Genomic DNA, 17,500 nt, shown 5'->3' on the forward strand with positions numbered 1-17,500 from the left:
CCGACCTCCACTCCGCAGCCTCTCACCCCCTCTGGTGCCCCACTGGACTCGGCCGACCATGCCTCCGCCCCCTCGACTGCCCTCAGCAACAGCAATCCACCCTCCATTGGGCCAGACGGCAACCCCGTGGTGGATGAGGCTTCACAACAGTCCACCGTCTCCAACAACTCAGCTGGTGAGGCCCTCATGACCCCCAGCTCCCACCTCACACTGGGACTCAACCTTGTCTCTTATTTATATCTTTCCACTCTTCTGCTGTGTGTGTGACCTTATTGTCACTGTTAGTTTCACAATCTTAGCAAAGTATTTCCATTATTACTGTATTTACTACTTGTTTTATTTTGTGGCGGACAGAGTCACGAGGAAAATCTTATTCCTTACATTCTTTATGCCAAATACATCAGTTATAAGGATACATCAAATGTAATTAAATAAAATGGAGTGTTTGATAGAAGCCAATGATACATGCAGAAAGCAGGGGAAACAATTTAGAGGAAGCATTATGTTTGGAGTAAATAGACAAAAGAAAACATAATTCTTTAATATTTTTAAGTCAACGTATCATAAAGAAGCAATATTAAAGATAGTTGGATATTTGATTGAATAGGAAATGAGAAGAAAACATGGAAGCACCTTAGATATGTTATATAGCCAGGAATATTTTTAGAATCTGGAAAACAAATCAAGAATGTGAAGAAAGAACCAAGATACTATATTTGCAAGAAGGAAACATTGAAAAAGACTTATTTGACCCAAAAAAGATGTAGTTACATTATTTAATCAGGAATGGCCTAAGGGAAGAAAAAAAAAAAAAGCATGAGGAAGAAAGAAGCAGGACACAATTTAAAACAAGCACCTATCTAGCTCACAATTTTCCCCTCTAGTGGCTTCTGTAATTTGCATCACCCTGCAGTAGTGAAGGTGTCAGGGAGGCAGTCACCCACAGCTAGTTTTTGTCACAGCACGTCAGTTCAGCCCATCATTATGTTTCCCTCACACTCATCGTTCTCATTGACCTTATCAGCAGGTTGTCATGATGCACTTTGCTCCAGCAGTTCAGTAAGGCATGGAGAATATGTTGGTGTTACGTAAGCTTTGTGCTCCAGAAAAAGAAGCTCTCCTGACAAATTTATGTTTAGGAAGCTTTTTTCTTTGCATTTTTTAAGCTGGAATATAATTGTAGAATGATTTTTGAAAGATTTACCTAGTATGTGATCCTGAGTGTAATGTTTTTTGGTTCTGAATTATTTGTTTATTTATTCTTTATCAATCGTCGTCCTTCACTTATGCTAGTAGATTGATGTGTACAGTGAGCCTGAACAACATTAGATAATATTACAGGAAGGTTTAGCAAATACATATAATTTTTTTACAGTATTTTGTCCTTTTATTGGGGTGTTTACAAGGATTTATCATGTTTCAGTTGTGTGTAGCTTCCAGGTTGAGTCCCATCACAAAGTATTTCTGTTTCTTTTTTCTTTTGACTTATTTGTTTAATTTATTCATTTACTTTTTATTTGTTTATTTACCTACAAATTTTACTTCATCACCATTCACCACTAACACTCCGCTGTTTCACAGCCTCTGGGGAGGACCGCTCAGTGACCCCCAAGCCCCACAAGGAGGGTCCACTTGGGGGGCCAACAATGCCCAGTGGGATGGGCAGCGGCCAGCACCCCCCTTCGCACCCCCCAACACCCATCAACTCGGCCTCCTCCCCCGGTGCTGTCTCCATGAATTCACAGCAGGATGAGTTTGAGACTGTGAACTCACCCGGCTGGCCAAGAAGCCCCAGCACTCAGACGGTATGGCCACCACAGGACATGAGAACACTGGGGCACTGAGCTAGGGACAGGGACAGGGTGGGGCTGGATGGAGCAGAGAGAGGGAAGCACAGGATATACTAGAGAGGGAGGAGGAGGAGATTGAGATTGAGATTGGGATTGGGATTGAGGAGGGGCAAAGATAATTCAGATGAATGAAGTTTTGATTTGTAATCACTACAGTTATGTTGCAAGAATCCCCTCTCAGTATTTTCTTACCTTAATGGCATTATAGTGGTGGAAGACAGCTGTGTGTGTGTGGGTGGGTGGGTGGGAGGTTGGTTGGTTGGTGTGTGTGTGTGCATTTCTGTATATAGGTGAGAGTATGTATATGTGTGTGTGTGTGCATAGGAGTGTGTGAACCCTGCCCTCTCCTCACTAGATTTATACGTACATTCCCTTAGCCAGTAGTCACATGCAGAACAGCTTCACTCCACACCACACCACACCACACCAACTTCAGACTACTTTTTCACAAGAAAGAATATGCTTTTAGAGGGAGTAAACTAGTCATTTTCTTATTTCTCACTTGACTTAATGCACTGGATGCAGCCAAGAACTAGATTGCAATGAAGCGTGCCTGTGAGTGTATGTGTACGAGTGTGTCTTTGCAGTAATCCTTGCTCAAAAGTGATGAACATTATATGCATATTTCTTTTGGCACATTAAATCTTAAACTTCATGAGTGTTAGTAGGAGATGCCTTTTTCTTGGGTGCAATTAGCCAAGACAAAAACTGAGTGTCTGGTTAGGTTGTTTTTGCTTTTATTTTTGGTTGTAAGGGAAAGAAATTTATTTCACTAATGTCTGTCATTTTTCTAGGTCTCCTTATCTGGATTGTTTTCTGGTTTTCCCTTTGCAAGTTAACAAAATAGTAAATTTTTATTCAATCAATACCACAATTACTTCCTATGTGTTTTTAGTGTTTTATTGATCTGACAATCTCTAGACAAATCCATACAATGGACCAGTTTTCACCAGAGCAAAAAAAATTTAGAAGGCAGTAAGACACCTGAATTGAGTACATAATTTTTGCTCATGAGCATCTCCACTCTTGGTTGTAGTGCAGAGACTAAACAAGGATCTAATGTCACGGTGGAGAACTGGAAGAAGATTTAACAAAGCATAGCTGTGGTTCAGTGTGTGTGTGTGTGTGTGTGTGTGTGTGTGTGTGTGTGTGTGTGTGTTTGGTACAGAAAACAACTGTATATAAATATATAGCTGGAGGGACAGCCAGTTTTATAAGGGCCTGATGCCAGGGAGAAGGAAATGAAGATACGTACTTTGTGTGTTGTCTTGCATTCCCACATTCTCCCCAGGGCAAGGAGCAGCCTGACAATCTGGCAGATAGTACAAAGACAAGACACTGACACTAGTAGAAGAGATGACACTAGTAGAAGAGAGAGAGATCTAGTTTGTCATGACTAGTGAATATTCTATTTCCATCAACCAAGATGGTTTCCACACTGATGATATGGGGTTGATTTTGTGGTTTTGGTGGTGTAGAAGTTAAATGAAGAAAGGATGTAGGAAGCTGGTTATATGAAGAAGGATGAGGCAGTTGGGTATCAGAATAAACTGGGTGTCTTTGTGGGAGGGTGGAAATTAAGATGGGATGAAGAAAGGAGCAAAATGATGAGGTGATTGTTAGAGGAAGGAGATTGAATGATCTTGGAACTATTTATGTGAATTTGTGATATTTGTTGACTTTTTTTTTTTTTTTCACATATAAAAATGGTTTCTTACTACATTCCAAATGGCAGACAATGAAGATTTATTGTTATTGTTATTTTTATTTGTTGATATTACTTAAATTCTTTTGTGAATATTTATTTTTAGTCCCATCATTAGTATATGTACAGTATGCACATCAATTGACACATACACACACACACGAATAGATTCAGTCATGTTGTATCAGGCATGGGAAATGTGAAGAAAGAAAGAAAAAAAAAGATAGAGAGAGGGAAAAAAAAGATAAAAAAAAAAAAAAGCTGCAGGCAGTTGAGTTCAGAGGAAATTGCTCTCGACACAATTATGATTACACGCTTGGTAAAGTGAGTGCAGGTTGGGTTAGATGTAATTGATGGCTCGGAGGTAAAGGTTTGCGAAGGAAGCTTATCACCATTTCACTTATTGGTTTAGCTCACTTACTCAACACGCTTAGTTTGGTTTGTCAGAATGCCGCCAACTTTCTCCTTGTCGAAAGAAAGTGAGTTGTTTATTTGATGTTTTGAAAGAAAGTGAGTTTGTTTATTTGATATTTTCTTGTGGTATGGTCAACAGGACTTGATAAGTTTAGGATTTCACTGATTTCTTCTCTCCATTGTCTTTTATTTCCTTTGTTTTTACTTGGGTTCCTGTTATAATACTTTTGGAAAATATTGATACATAAGTTGAATATCCCTCTCTCTGTAGGAGAATTTACATATAGGAGCACATAATTTTTGTAATAAGTGTACTAATCAATACTTTTTTTAGCCAGTATTAAAACCTAATTTAACCTCTCCAGCCACTTACTGATGTTTCATGGTTATACTAAATGTGAGCCAAATTGAATATATTGAAAACTGTGGCTAATTTAATCTTTGTGACTATAATCATGAATCTAGAACACCATGAATCACCCCAAGTAATGTTCCTTATCATTGTATGCCCTTAACATTGTCTTTTGACCAAGAAATGTCACTCATTGTTAGAAAAAAGAAAGAAATGGGGTGGTTTTTTGTCATCTGCTGCAACTTGTAAAGAAAGATTGGAAGCATGAAAATTTGATGTTGGATAATGATTCAACATGTTAGAGTGAGAGAACAAAAGGGGCAAAAAGATTAAGGCATATTCTTCAATAGAATACATATTAATAGTAAAATGATTGGGGAAAGATAAGTGTCTTGAGTGTAGAGGGCAGTGTGTGTGTGTGTGTGTGTGTGTGTGTGTGTGTGTGTGTGTGTGTGTGTGTGTGTGTATGTGTATGTTAGCTGGAAGAAAATAAGTTAGCAGATGCTTGACTGTAGAGCAGCATTGATAACCACAAGATGCCTCAAATCACTAGGAAAGAAAGAGGAATGGAAAGCAAGGGATTATTTTGAACTCCACCTAATAGGAAAGGAATGAACACAAGTTTTTCTCTATCTTTAAAAGGGGACAAAGGGAAAACTTTACTGAAGGAGAAGCAAAGAATAATAGAATATAGGATTGTCTTTGTGTTGAGGTACAAAGGCATGATGGAAGGACAGCAGCAGTGTGTACATACCAGATTTATACTCCAGGTCCTAGAACAGTGTTGATATTAGATAGGCTTTTCTTGCCACATTCATTTCATCCTCAGGTCTCAGTGGTTGATAGAAAAGAGTTGCTGTGTGTACATATTAATCTCCTCTCATAACATGCAGAATTTTCAGGTGGTGGTCAGCTCATCTCATCGCAGTCATCCACCTTCCATCAGTGCTCCAGTCAGCGTCCTCTCTCTCTCACACCCATCCATGCACACACACTCCAGATACTGTCTGCAACACCTTCCCTTCTTTAGATTGTAGGAATTTCATTTTGCCTTTTGTTGCATTCTTTCTTGCCAACTATCTGATTCACTTTATCATTTGTTTATTTATCTATTTATTTGTTAGTTTTTATTTTATTTTATTTATTTATTTATTTATTTATTTATTTTTTTTTTTTTTTTTACATTTACTTATTTATTATTTATTTTATTAGGGGGAAATGTTTGATATATTCTGTAGCTGAATTAAGAGAATATTGCCATCATATTTCATCTCATAAAGTGGCACTGGAAGAGACTGAATATCATTTGTCATTCCAATAATGAGACAAAGATGTTTCTCTCTAAGGGGGATCTCAGCCTGTTAAAACAATTTCATATTTTGTTTTGTAGATTTTTTTTTCCATTCTTTACTTTTTTTTCTCTCTCCTCAAAGGTTCATCAAACACTCTCTCTCTCTCTCTCTCTCTCTCTCTCTCTCTCTCTCTCTCTCTCTCTCTCTCTCTCTCTCTCTCTCTCTCTCTCTCTCTCTCTCTCTCTCTCTCGCTTATTGTCTGGGATGAATTACTGTTTTTGTTGTTATATTGAGCTTATTTGTGGTGGTGTTTCTGTTTTGTTTTCTTTATAGTTTTGTACTGGCATTGTTGTGATGGGGATATGTTAGTCTGTGGAAAGGGCATACCAATGTGAGTGTGTGGTATTTTCTGTGTTTGGATCATAAGGCACTTAGCAGGACATGTATGATTGAGACAGCATAGATTGGATAGGACTGGCTGGCCTTTTGTATAGTGTTGGGTGGAGAGGCCAGTTGTTTGTGTGCCTGACAGATTCCCAGAAATTACAGGAGAAGAATGAGCCCAGTGTGTTCAAGAGGCAAGATGAGAGAGGATTTTTGAGAGCACAGGAATTGACACCATATGAATATTGTTTACTAATTGGTAGATGTTCCCTCCTCCTTTCCCTCATAAGGTGCTCTTGTAAAAACTGCCTCTTAACATTACTTACACTGCAGTCAGGAGGGCCTAGGATTCATGTCACCATTGCTTTGATGTGCTGGTTTAACTTTGCTGTTGTAGAGGACACCTGTAGCTTGGACAGTAACCAATGCACAACATATCAGTGTTTACCATTTTTTCCAAGGCCCAGAGGCTCCCATCTATATAGGTTGTGATTTTAAGCAGTCCAAATTTTCAGCTGAAATTTGAATTATTCCAGATTCCATTTGTTATTTGTGCCAAGCTTAAAGTTTTACCTGAGGACCATAAGTGTGGTAAACTGCAATCTGGACTTTCGGCAGTCTGTATTTTGAACTTCCACATTTTTGTAAGCCTCAGACCCTCCCAAGCCACAGCTCAAACTATCCGTAACTCTCAAGCTGTGTGACCTCTCCCATCCCCTTTGCACTGTAGACTATGGCATACACACACACACACACACACACACACACACACACACACACACACACACACACACACACACACACACACACACACACACACACACACACACACACTGTTAATCTCATCCACCAGTCTTGTGTATTTGTGTTGTCTCAAGTGTCCGTCTATCTGGTGGAATTATCATTTTAACACTAATAAGTTGGTGGATTACTTTTAAACTTAATTATTTTTTTTATTACATACTATTTTGTTTTGTTTAATTTGGGTTTGAAGGTTGTGATATGTACATTTAGGTATTTTGTGTTATGAATGAGAAAGGTTTTCTTTCTTCTGGGATAATGGTTGACATGTATTAGTACACACACACACACACACACACACACACACACACACACACACACACACACACACATGACACACACAGATATTTGGGTGTGTCTCCTTTCACTGTTCACCTAGCAGTGAGTAGGTGCAGTGTAAATCGAGGAGTTGTGACCTTGTCCCAGTGTGTGGTGTGTGCCTGGTCTCAGGCCTATCCCAAGATCGGAAATAATGAGCTCTGAGCTTGTTCCGTAGGGTAACGTCTGGCTGTCTCGTCAGAGACTGCAGCAGATCAAACAGTGAATTACACACACACACACACACACACACACACACACACACACACACACACACACACTCTTTTTACCTTTCTTATCCAGGAGTTCTGAAGTTTAAAAGAAAACACATACCTTCTTGTTTCTCATCTAACTGTCATCCTTCAATACCTCCTCACCATCTGCTGCCTCCTCTGTCTTTCATGTAAAAAGATTACATTGCCAGAGAAGACCAAGGTGATGCATATGTTGAAGACAAGGAGAAAAGGCATCACAGATCACCATTATTTTTTACTCCCTAAAAAAAATACTTTTATAATGTCATCACTTCATCAATTCCTCAGTTTATATTTGCCACTGACTGGTTGCTCCATGTATTAAGAATGTTGTTTTTTGCCTTGTATTCTTTGTTTCACTTAATACAGTTTTAAAGTTTTGATTTGGGAAGCAGTTATCAATTGTGTCATGTATGAGGAGGAAACATATATGTATATTGTGGAATGCCTTAAAAAGACAAAAATTGAAGAGGAGTAAGATGGTAAAGTTAAATTGAGGACTTGTGCTTTGTGATTCTTACAATTATTACTTCACCAAGTGTGTCTTCATCTCAGCCATTATCACTACCATCATCCCCTTATTGAAACTGTCAATTCATTTTCCATACTTCACTTCATAGCAGATTTTCTTTCCTTTCACCATCCCTCTCCCTGACTCCTTCATACATTATTTTCTAATTGAATTTTCAGGCATGGTAGTATAAGTAGTTGCTGAATTATTAGTCTTGTAAATGAGTAGTTGGATAATGATGAGATTACTGAACATGATGCTGATGACTGATAGCATTGTGATTACACGTGCACACTACACATCACACACTAATACACAGCAGTCTCTCACTCACTCAGTCAATCATAGGGCTTTGAAAATGCCTTCTGTTAGTATTTGAAGGTTCACCTGTAGTTGGTTATGCTACTATCACCACAACTACTACCACTGCTACCACCACCACCACTACTATTACTACTACCACTGCTACATCACCATCACTACTACTACTATTACTACTACTACCTCAACTATTTCTAAGAGTCAAAGCTTGTGTATATGAGTAGGCATGCAAGTTTAAGAGATGATTAAGGTAATGCAGCATAAAAAGTGTGAATGCAACTTTTTGTGTGCCAGAGAGAGCAGAAGAAAGAATGACAGGACTTAGGAGTGACTGAGTGAATTGTCTCATGTTTGTATGGGTGGATGGAAGAGAGAATGTGAGAGAGAGAGAGAGAGAGAGAGACATTGTTGGTAGGGTATATCTCAATCCTGCGTGACATTTTTCAGGTGTATGCTAACAGTCAGCCACCCCCACCCCCAGACATCTACAGACCATCCAAGGTTATTATCTCCGTTTACACCATGCCCACTTATGGATTTACTACCTAACTGTTGCCAGCCTGTTTACAAACCCCAAAACCACCCCTACCCCCTTGGCAGATCTCCCCATCCCTTTGCCCACCTCGCTCCTCCCGCCCTCTCCTCCCCAAGCTCTTTAACTCAAACAACAGTTGCTATCGAATGCCCATGCTCTGCTTCCCTTACTACTTACTACTCACACCCTTCTCTTCCTCCTGGTTCTCCTCCATATCCTCATCCTTACCCTTGTCCTTACCTGTCTCATTTCTCCTCTCGGCTCTTCTTTTCTTTTCAATGCTATTCTTATTAGACCTCTTCTAGTCTTTTCTTCCATTCCTCCTTTTCCAGTCCTTTTATTTTCTATCACCTCCTCCTCCTCCTCCTCCTCCTCCTCCTCCTCCTCCTCCTCCTCCTCCTCCTCCTCCTCCTCCTCCTCCTCCTCCTCCTCCTTGCAGTTTGCCATCCCCATGCCCCATCTTCTAGCCTTGGTCTTGCTTCTTGAAAAATAAATTTCAGTACTCTCCTGCACTTTTTTCATATAGATTTCTTGTCATGATCTGATTTCCTCTGAGGTAAGATACTGGCCCAAATATTGCTAACAGTTAACTTTTTACATTTATTTATTATTCATTTATTTATTATTTTACTTATATATTTATTTATTTTATTTATTATTTTTTTTTTTTTATTTATTTATTTTTTTTTTTTTTTGTGTGCAGTTACAAGTGATCTTCTCTAGGCTACCACTTAACTGTCACTTGGCTTTCCTCCCTGACCCCTCCCCCTGTTACCCCTTGAGAGCGCCTAGACTAGTGGGGTCAAGGCAGAGGGCTGGGAGGGGCCCTGGGGACTGGCTTGCTTGGTTCAGCTTAACACTAGACTGTAGGCAGCATGGAGACGCATGGCATAGCAGTATCGTAGTCTGGCTGGATTTTAGCGAACTATGGTGGCAGTCTGTAGTCTGTCTGTTTGTCTGCCCACCACTGTAGTCGCCTGTTGCTGCTACTGCTGCCACTGCTGCTGCTGCTGCTGCTGCTGCCGTTGCTGTTGCTGCTGCTGTTGCTGCTGCTGCTGCCACTGCTGCTGCTGCTGCTGTTCCTGGGCAGGGCTGCTGCTGCTGGCCTGGCCTGGCTTACTAGTAGATGGTGGTGTGACCCTAGTGTTGCAGTGTGACCTTAGTACTGCACCAGATCAACTGTCCCAAACACAAGGCACTGCCTCCCAGCCACCCTCACCCATGCACTCACTCACTCACTCACCCTCACTGGTGGCTGGCTAGCTGGCTGGTTGGCTGGCTGGCTGGACTGTGCCTTGTGTCAGGGACCCAGGCAGCTTGGCAGTCAAGAAGTGTGGCTGGCTCCCGGACAGATGGACGAATGGATGAAGGCTGTTTGTCCGGGGCCAAGTGCTTGGCCTGAGTAGCTAGTGTCTCAGTGTGACGGTCCTGCCCAACATCAGTCTCACCTGAACCCATCAATTTGGACTCACTCCCAGTCACTTGCGTGTGTGTTGTCACCGCCTCACTTGAGACTCGCTCATTGTTTCCCTTGGGAGTGTTCATACTTGCCATGAGTCATTCAGAATCATTCAGCACTTTCTCTTAAGTCATTTTCGTGTTCATGCAGTCCAAGAGTCTCATAGAGCATCCACATCACCTCTGATGCCACGAAACTGTCCCAGCAGTCTTTATAAGAGCATTTTTGACATTTTGAAGACACTCAGTGAAAACTCACAATGCCCAAATCTTTCCTGCTACCAATTCACTTTCCACTCTTAAAACTGAGTTTGTTAGATCTACTGGAGCCAGACACCCAACATAGCCCAGCATTCTGTGGGACTTTCTGGGAAGGCCGGTATTGTTGTGCGGTAGTGGTTTTCTTATTCCTGTGAGGCGGCTGACGGTCTGGTCAGCATCCTGGACACACCCTCCTGCCAATGCTTTGAGATGTGCTAACAGATGTAGTGATGCTCTCATACATATTGCGCCTTCCCTTTCAGCATAGTTTACCAAGCTAGTCCTATAGAACAATGTCGTCTTATATATTTATATATGAATATTTTATTTTTGTGCATATAATATCCTTCCTAAACTAGGAGATTGTCTCCTTCAGCAGTGAATGCTGCTGCTGCTGCTCCTGTCTCTTTGCTCCTCTTTGTTGGAGAATGGACTGTAACTTGAATTGGTGGTACTTAAGAAAGATACATGTATTTTGGACAGTAAGTCAAGAGTTATCTTTTAACATGACATGTTACTTGCCAGTCAAACCTTCTGGTTGCTACTCACACATTCCTCACCTATCAGTTGAATAATGCATCTACACATTGACTTTTTATAAGAAATGTTGATGATAAAGGATCTGTGTCATTGAGTCAGTTCAGTATTATGATCTCACTAAGAAAGTTGTAATAATCGAGAGTCAGATCCCTGGAAAATGTTGAACACAAAAAGTATTCTTTGAAAGAACAAGAAAGCAAGAGAGTACGAGAGAGAGAGAGAACGAAAGAGAAAGAGAGAGCGTCCCCTTCCCTCCCTCACTCCTTTCCAACACAACACCTTACCAGCAATCTTAGAAGACCTCAACAATGGGACTTTCCACCCCACAGCCCGGGGAGAACCTTGCCCGCCTATATGAGATGTCTGACTCCCCGGAGAGGAGGGCGTGGCTTGACAAGTTACTGGCCTTTATGGATGATAACAAGACTCCCATCACTGCTTGTCCTACCATCAGCAAGAATCCATTGGACCTCTATGCCCTCTACCTCCACGTGAGGGAGAGGGGCGGCTTTGTAGAGGTAGGTGGAGAGTTCACTGTGGTTGGTTTGTGTAGGAGTGAGTGAAAGTGGTCAGTGAAGTAATGTGTATATGTTTGGTTTGTAAGGAACTAGTGTTGGGATGTGTATTTTGTCACCAAATGGAAATTAGGTATTTTTATGGAAAAGAGTTGTTTTTAGTGGATGGATTGTGAAGACTTATAGCTGATAGGTAAAAATATGGTTTACTGTTATCTTGTACAACTTGAGGCAGGAAGCTCAATGGATTTTGCATATATCAATTATAATAAAAAAATATGTCCTCTATGATATACTATTGTGTGTAATATGTGTGCTCATTGTGCAAAACAGGAAAAACTTTACTTGGACCCGTACCTGATTTGCACTTAGATCTTTCCCAAAACTGTCCTGCCTCGCTAAGCCTTATCCTCCTTCCCTGAATCACATCTTAGCTCTCCCTGCACTGGATGAGTTTCAACCACTGAGAACAGCAACAATCATTGTAACATTACCTTAAGTCAGCCTCGCCACTGAACCTAACCTAACCTAACTTACCCTTCATAAGACTTACAACAAAACTAAATCTAACTTCCCACAAAACAAGTCATCACTACCATCACCAAGAGTAGTATCACATCACCCTACACCCCAGCACTAACCAGTTTGCACCACCACCACTATTTCCACAGGTGACGAAGAACAAGCAATGGAAGGATGTGGCAGCAGTGATGGGCATTGGTGCCTCTTCGTCGGGCTCCTACACACTGCGCAAACACTACATGAAGCACATTCTGGCCTATGAGTGCAAGTTTGACAGGGGCGGTGTTGACCCCCAGCCCATTATCAACCAGATTGAGACAGCAGCCAAAAAGAAGACCACCAAAACCATCTCTGTGCCCTCACCTGGTAAGAAATAAGAGAGAGAGAGAGAGAGAGAGAGAGAGAGAGAGAGTGAGTGAGTGAGTGAGCAAGTGAGTGAATGTGTGTGTGTGTGTGTATTTACCTATTTGTGTATTACAGGGCTCGAGCTAAGCTCTCTGTGTCCTGTCTCCTTGTCTACTCCTGTCATATCTGTGTGTGTGTGTGTGTGTGTGTGTGTGTGTGTGTGTGTGTGTGTGAGAGAGAGAGAGAGAGAGAGAGAGAGAGAGAGAGAGAGAGAGAGTGAGTGAGTGAGTGTACATCTCCCTTTATTCTAAGTTGAGAAGATAAAATTATCATAAATATGTATGCATTTTCATCTTTCCAAGCCGGTCTTCCTTCTTTTCTCCTTTATTAACACTTTCTTTGTTCCTCTTCTTCCAAACCTATTCATCTCTCTTCTTCACTACTTTTCATTCTTTACCTATTTTTCTTCCATTTCCTTCACTACTAATTCTCATCCTTGTTCCTCCACAGGATCCTCAAACTCCCAGGACTCCTTCCCCCCTGCTGGTTCAAATTCAAGCTCTCTCGATGGCTTCACTAATGGGCCTCATGTGACGGGTGCTCCTGGGGTGCCGGGACCATACCCCCAGTATCCTCCATCCTCTGAGTACGGGAGTCACCTACCCCAGCGCCAGCCCACTCAGGCTACGGCAGGTAGGACTGGCGGGCATGTCCTGTGCCTTAGGTGGATCCAGAATGCATCAGTGTGTGTGTGTGTGTGTGTGTGTGTGTGTGTGTGTGTGTGTGTGTGTGTAGTAACAGGTGTCTGATAAGTTACCTGCTCTTCCCCACACTCAAAATACATAACACCATGTGTTGTTGATGTGTGGCTTGTTTTGAGTGACTTGTGTATACTTTCTTCCCACAGGATTATTTAACAGTCTGCTCCTCTGTTGATTTTTTATGTAATGTGTTATGTATAGCAGTCTTATCAGGGAAGTTTTGTTGAGAGAAAATTCATGAAATTTGTATGGCAGATCTAATTGTTCTGGTGGTGAAATACTTGCAGTGGTGCATTGGTGTGTGCATTCCTTGTTACCGCCTGGCATTGAGTGAGCGAGGAGATTGTTGGGTGTCTTGGATCCTGAGTAGATGGGTGTCATGGATCCTGAGTAGAAAGATGGAGTGATTATATAAAGAAGGTTTGACACCCAGTATTAGAAGGAACACAAAGAAGAGAAATGCCAGCCTCTGGATCTTTTGTAGAAAGAAAGTTGATCTGTGAAGTGAATGAGTGAGCGTGAATGCTGTGGGTTAGTTGGAGTGGGCATGTGTGCGTGTATGCGTGTGTGCATGCTTTTTTGCTGCTTTAATTTGACTCTTTCTTAACAATATGGTGTAAGGATGAAAGACCAAGGCCACTGCTCATGCTTTTTTGCCCATTCCCATCATGGATTGTATCCCTTCCCTTCTCCCAAAACATTACAAGCCAATGCCCCCACCAGCTTTTAGCACAGTCCTCACCTTAATGCTTGTCCGTTTTGAGTAACTTTTCTCTGCAATGTACAAGCCATTGATGGAATGAAAGTGTTGGTCTGTACAGTCTGGGCAAAAGTCCTATACTCTTACTGGCCAACTCAGAATTATTAGCTTGTGATTATGAGGTACTAATGCAGGAAGTCCTTTATAGAGGCACACATCTGCTGATTTAATATAAAGCTATTTTCTATTAATTGTCTGGATTTGAATAATTTGAGATTTTTATTATTACCAATATATGTGATAATGTTTTTCAAACCAGCCATGTAAGCATTCTTTCATGGAGTCTGCTTCTTTATCTTTATGTACTATTGGAAATAATAGGTTAATAAATTATCAAATTAGTGAGGAGACAAGACTTCAGGCCATGATAGTACAGGCATTTAGCATCCATGTTGCAGTTACAGTCATTGGTTGGGCACAGTAGGGAGAGTTGAGGGAAAACTGACTGGTGTTAAGGTGTGGTGTGAGCCCTGTGTTGCTTTGACCCCCTTGCCTTCCATAGTACCAGTGGCTCCTCCTTTCCCCTCTGCTTCCCTCAGCTTCCCTCCCTTTGATGCAGGCTAGTAGAGCAAGTCTGTGCCTCCCATGTGATTCACACGGTCTTTTTATATTCTCTTTGGTAAAAAAAATTATCTGGAAAATTGGTTTGATATCATTCAGAGTTAAAAAGATGGTTGATTTTGGAAAGGATTCTTTATATCATCCATGGATCTGCATTGAGTTAGTGAAGGATTTTTATGTCAACTGGGGTTATGTTCCAACTACAATATTTATTACAGAAGAATTCAGTATCTGCAGTTGTGATGTGATTGTACATTTATTGGCATTTATGTGTGAATCATGTGGGACGGCATATGTTGCTGTTCCTCCTCCCCATACCTAGCGTAAGCACTGCTCGCTGCCCAGCACTCACCAGCTGCCGCCTTATGCCTCACAGGTCCAGTAGGAAACGGCGAAATGGTCAACCTGTCTAACCCCTTTGACGACCCGTGTCCATACAGTTACCGTAGCCCCCTCGCGCGCGCCCCCGGTAAGGGTTGGGAAGGTGGCGGGCACACCTGTGCTCCCCACCTTCGCCTCTGTGCACATGTTGTACCATCACTTCCCACCCGATCCTCCTGCCCCGGCCATTTCTCACCACATGCACCTCAGGATGCTCCTTCAATTCCTCTAGTTGGAAGGTGTCATGCGTGTTGTGCTTTGATCAAGCTCTGTCTCAATAGTGCATATGTGAATTGTGGGCTACTCTCTCGGAGAGTTACATCACCCAAGGCTTTTCTTCATTTTGTGTTGCCTTGTTCTGATAACCACCACATTCACTTGGGAGAAAATGTATTCAGTGACTGACATAATGCTCTATGTCATCACTGATTTGCTTCATTATTATGGGGAAGATTAAATGAACCAAGGGTTTGTCTGTTCTGTAAAGGCTGAACTGTTCCTCATGATTATTGTTGTCACGCTTGATTTTAGCTTCTGAGTGAATTGAATCTAAGACCAAAGCCCTTGTACTCAAAAGAGTTGCTTTTATATTATATCTTTTGTCTTGCAACTTTGTAATGAGTCAACCATTGAAAGTAGTAACTTTCTGGAAGGAACATTGTATTACAGCATTTGATATCCTTGTTTCACAAAACCATCAATGAATAGTGTATGGTCTTTGGCACATTGTACAGTACTGGAAATATATTTCCCTGCTTATCTATGAAATCATCATGGAAGAACATCTCCCCATCAGTGTAAGATGAAGAAGAGAGATTTCAGTGGAGAGAAAAAAAGTGGATCATAGGAAATATTAGGACTAGTGGAGCATCCCTTGGTGTGACTTACCTATCATACCTCTCGTCTCTCCCTCCTCCCTCCCTCCCACCCACTATCTCTCCCTCAGTAAATTCTCTACATAGCGTCCTCTCTCCCACCCTCCAGCACATAGAATCGGTCCTCAATTCATGCCACTTTTAGACGTCGTTTTACGCAACTTCTTCCACAAACCACATTCCAAGGCAACGTCTGGGAGTACACTTTTGTGAAACTCAAACTGAAAACGACTTTATTCAGTATTTCGTTTTGAGTTTTCTTAGCTGTAGTTTGTGGTGGAAGTCCTTGTGAAATGCGAGAAAGAAAATGGCACTTGGAAAGAGAAGACCAGCATTGCCTGCATTGGGTCATGACGAGGGTCTTAGAGGCTCCCGCTGGCCACTGAGTTGTTGTGTGTCTGGAGGGATGCATGGTAAGACTTTATCATAAAGTACCATTCGTCATGTTGTATCCCCTTGCCTGCCCAAGGTAGTAATGACTTTCTGGTCTTACGATGTTACTTTGTCAGTACCATACTTCTGAAGCTAGTTGGCATTTTTGTTTCCAGATTTTAATTCTTTGGTTTGCTTGCTTTTATTATTATTATTATTATTGTTATCATTATCATCTAAGTAGTTTTGTACCTGATTGCCTGGCATTATGTTGATCTACTCAGAGATGTTTACTACAGGAAACTGATGTGAGGAGGAGGGTGGGTAGGAGGGGCAGAGGTTTAATGCATTGTGTGTTTCCTTCATTCACATTGTTGAACAGTGTCATTGATAGTTCTGCAAATAAGTGACAATGTTTCATTGTTAATATTTCACCTCCATTTGTAGTGTTCCTTATGAAGGAGGAATGGATATGGTATATGAAAATGTGATAAATTAGAGAATGAGAGTTGATGGCTATTTGCAGTCCAGACCTCAAATAACTTTGGGAAGTAGTGATGCCATCCATATTGAGTCATTTGGTTAGGTGATCTATTGGTCCACCAACCTCAAGTGTTGGGAGTTGGTAAAGTTACGATTTGAATCCAGGTGTTCCTGGATGGTGCAGAGATAAAGCTAACATGACTTGCCTCATGGTGGTGACCTAGCTAGCCATTCCCAAACAGTACGAGTGGATACCATGCTACTGTTACTTCTTCATGTATCCAAAAAGTGACAACATTTTGGTGGATCCTCATCTCATGTTGAGTAATTCAGGGCTTTTGTAATGTTACTATTTTGGAAATCAGGCTAGCTGGGGCCTCCAAGTAAACTGGGTTGTGACCTGACTATATATACATTGTAATTTTTTATATATTTTTTATTTCCATTTGTGAATGCTTCAGAAAAGTGTTCTTGTGATATTTGTGTTAGATTTTTTGTTCTCTTTACTTGTGTACATTTCTAGATGGTAGTAATTGCATATGTTATTTTGTTCATATGTATGTTTTTTTGACAATCCTGTGTAGGTTTTGCCTCCTAATGTAGTTACATGGTAAGCCATGACATGTTATATATAGTCTCATGAAATTTGAATTGTGCCTTGCAATTCTGTTATTACTTCAGTCATTTCTTCAGTTTACATATTCTTTCACAGGAAACTTGAGTTGTTATTTTCAATTTGATATCTAGCCAATGAACTCAAAAATCTTCTCAGGTTGTCTTCAGCATGTCCTTATGTTCTTCAGGGTCATTAATTTTTCAATGTCACAATATCCTTTAGAGTATTACTTTTACTCTATTAATGACTTTCATCAATCCTTGCAGCCCACTACTTATGGGATGAAAACAGCAGAACAGAATGAAATATTTTC

At 41.0% G+C, this 17,500-nt stretch overlaps 1 protein-coding gene across 4 annotated transcripts in view; it reads left to right on the forward strand.

Annotated features, from left to right (window-relative positions):
- LOC123517898 (trithorax group protein osa-like) overlaps positions 1–17,500 on the forward strand; it is a 68,124-nt gene that overhangs the window by 38,272 nt on the left and 12,352 nt on the right. For 2 of the 4 annotated variants that reach the window (XM_045278352.1, XM_045278354.1), the window contains exons 3-8: positions 1–175; positions 1,582–1,805; positions 8,650–8,703; positions 11,326–11,514; positions 12,183–12,399; positions 12,889–13,071. The exon at positions 1–175 is cut by the window's left edge and continues 707 nt beyond it. In XM_045278352.1, coding sequence (XP_045134287.1) covers positions 1–175; positions 1,582–1,805; positions 8,650–8,703; positions 11,326–11,514; positions 12,183–12,399; positions 12,889–13,071 — 1,042 coding nt within the window. The remainder of the gene's footprint in view (positions 176–1,581; positions 1,806–8,649; positions 8,704–11,325; positions 11,515–12,182; positions 12,400–12,888; positions 13,072–17,500) is intronic. The other 2 variants (XM_045278353.1, XM_045278355.1) reach the window with 1 other exon arrangement.

Source organism: Portunus trituberculatus, chromosome 43 (genome assembly GCF_017591435.1).
Source record: "Portunus trituberculatus isolate SZX2019 chromosome 43, ASM1759143v1, whole genome shotgun sequence".
Classification (NCBI taxonomy): Eukaryota; Metazoa; Arthropoda; class Malacostraca; order Decapoda; family Portunidae; genus Portunus; species Portunus trituberculatus.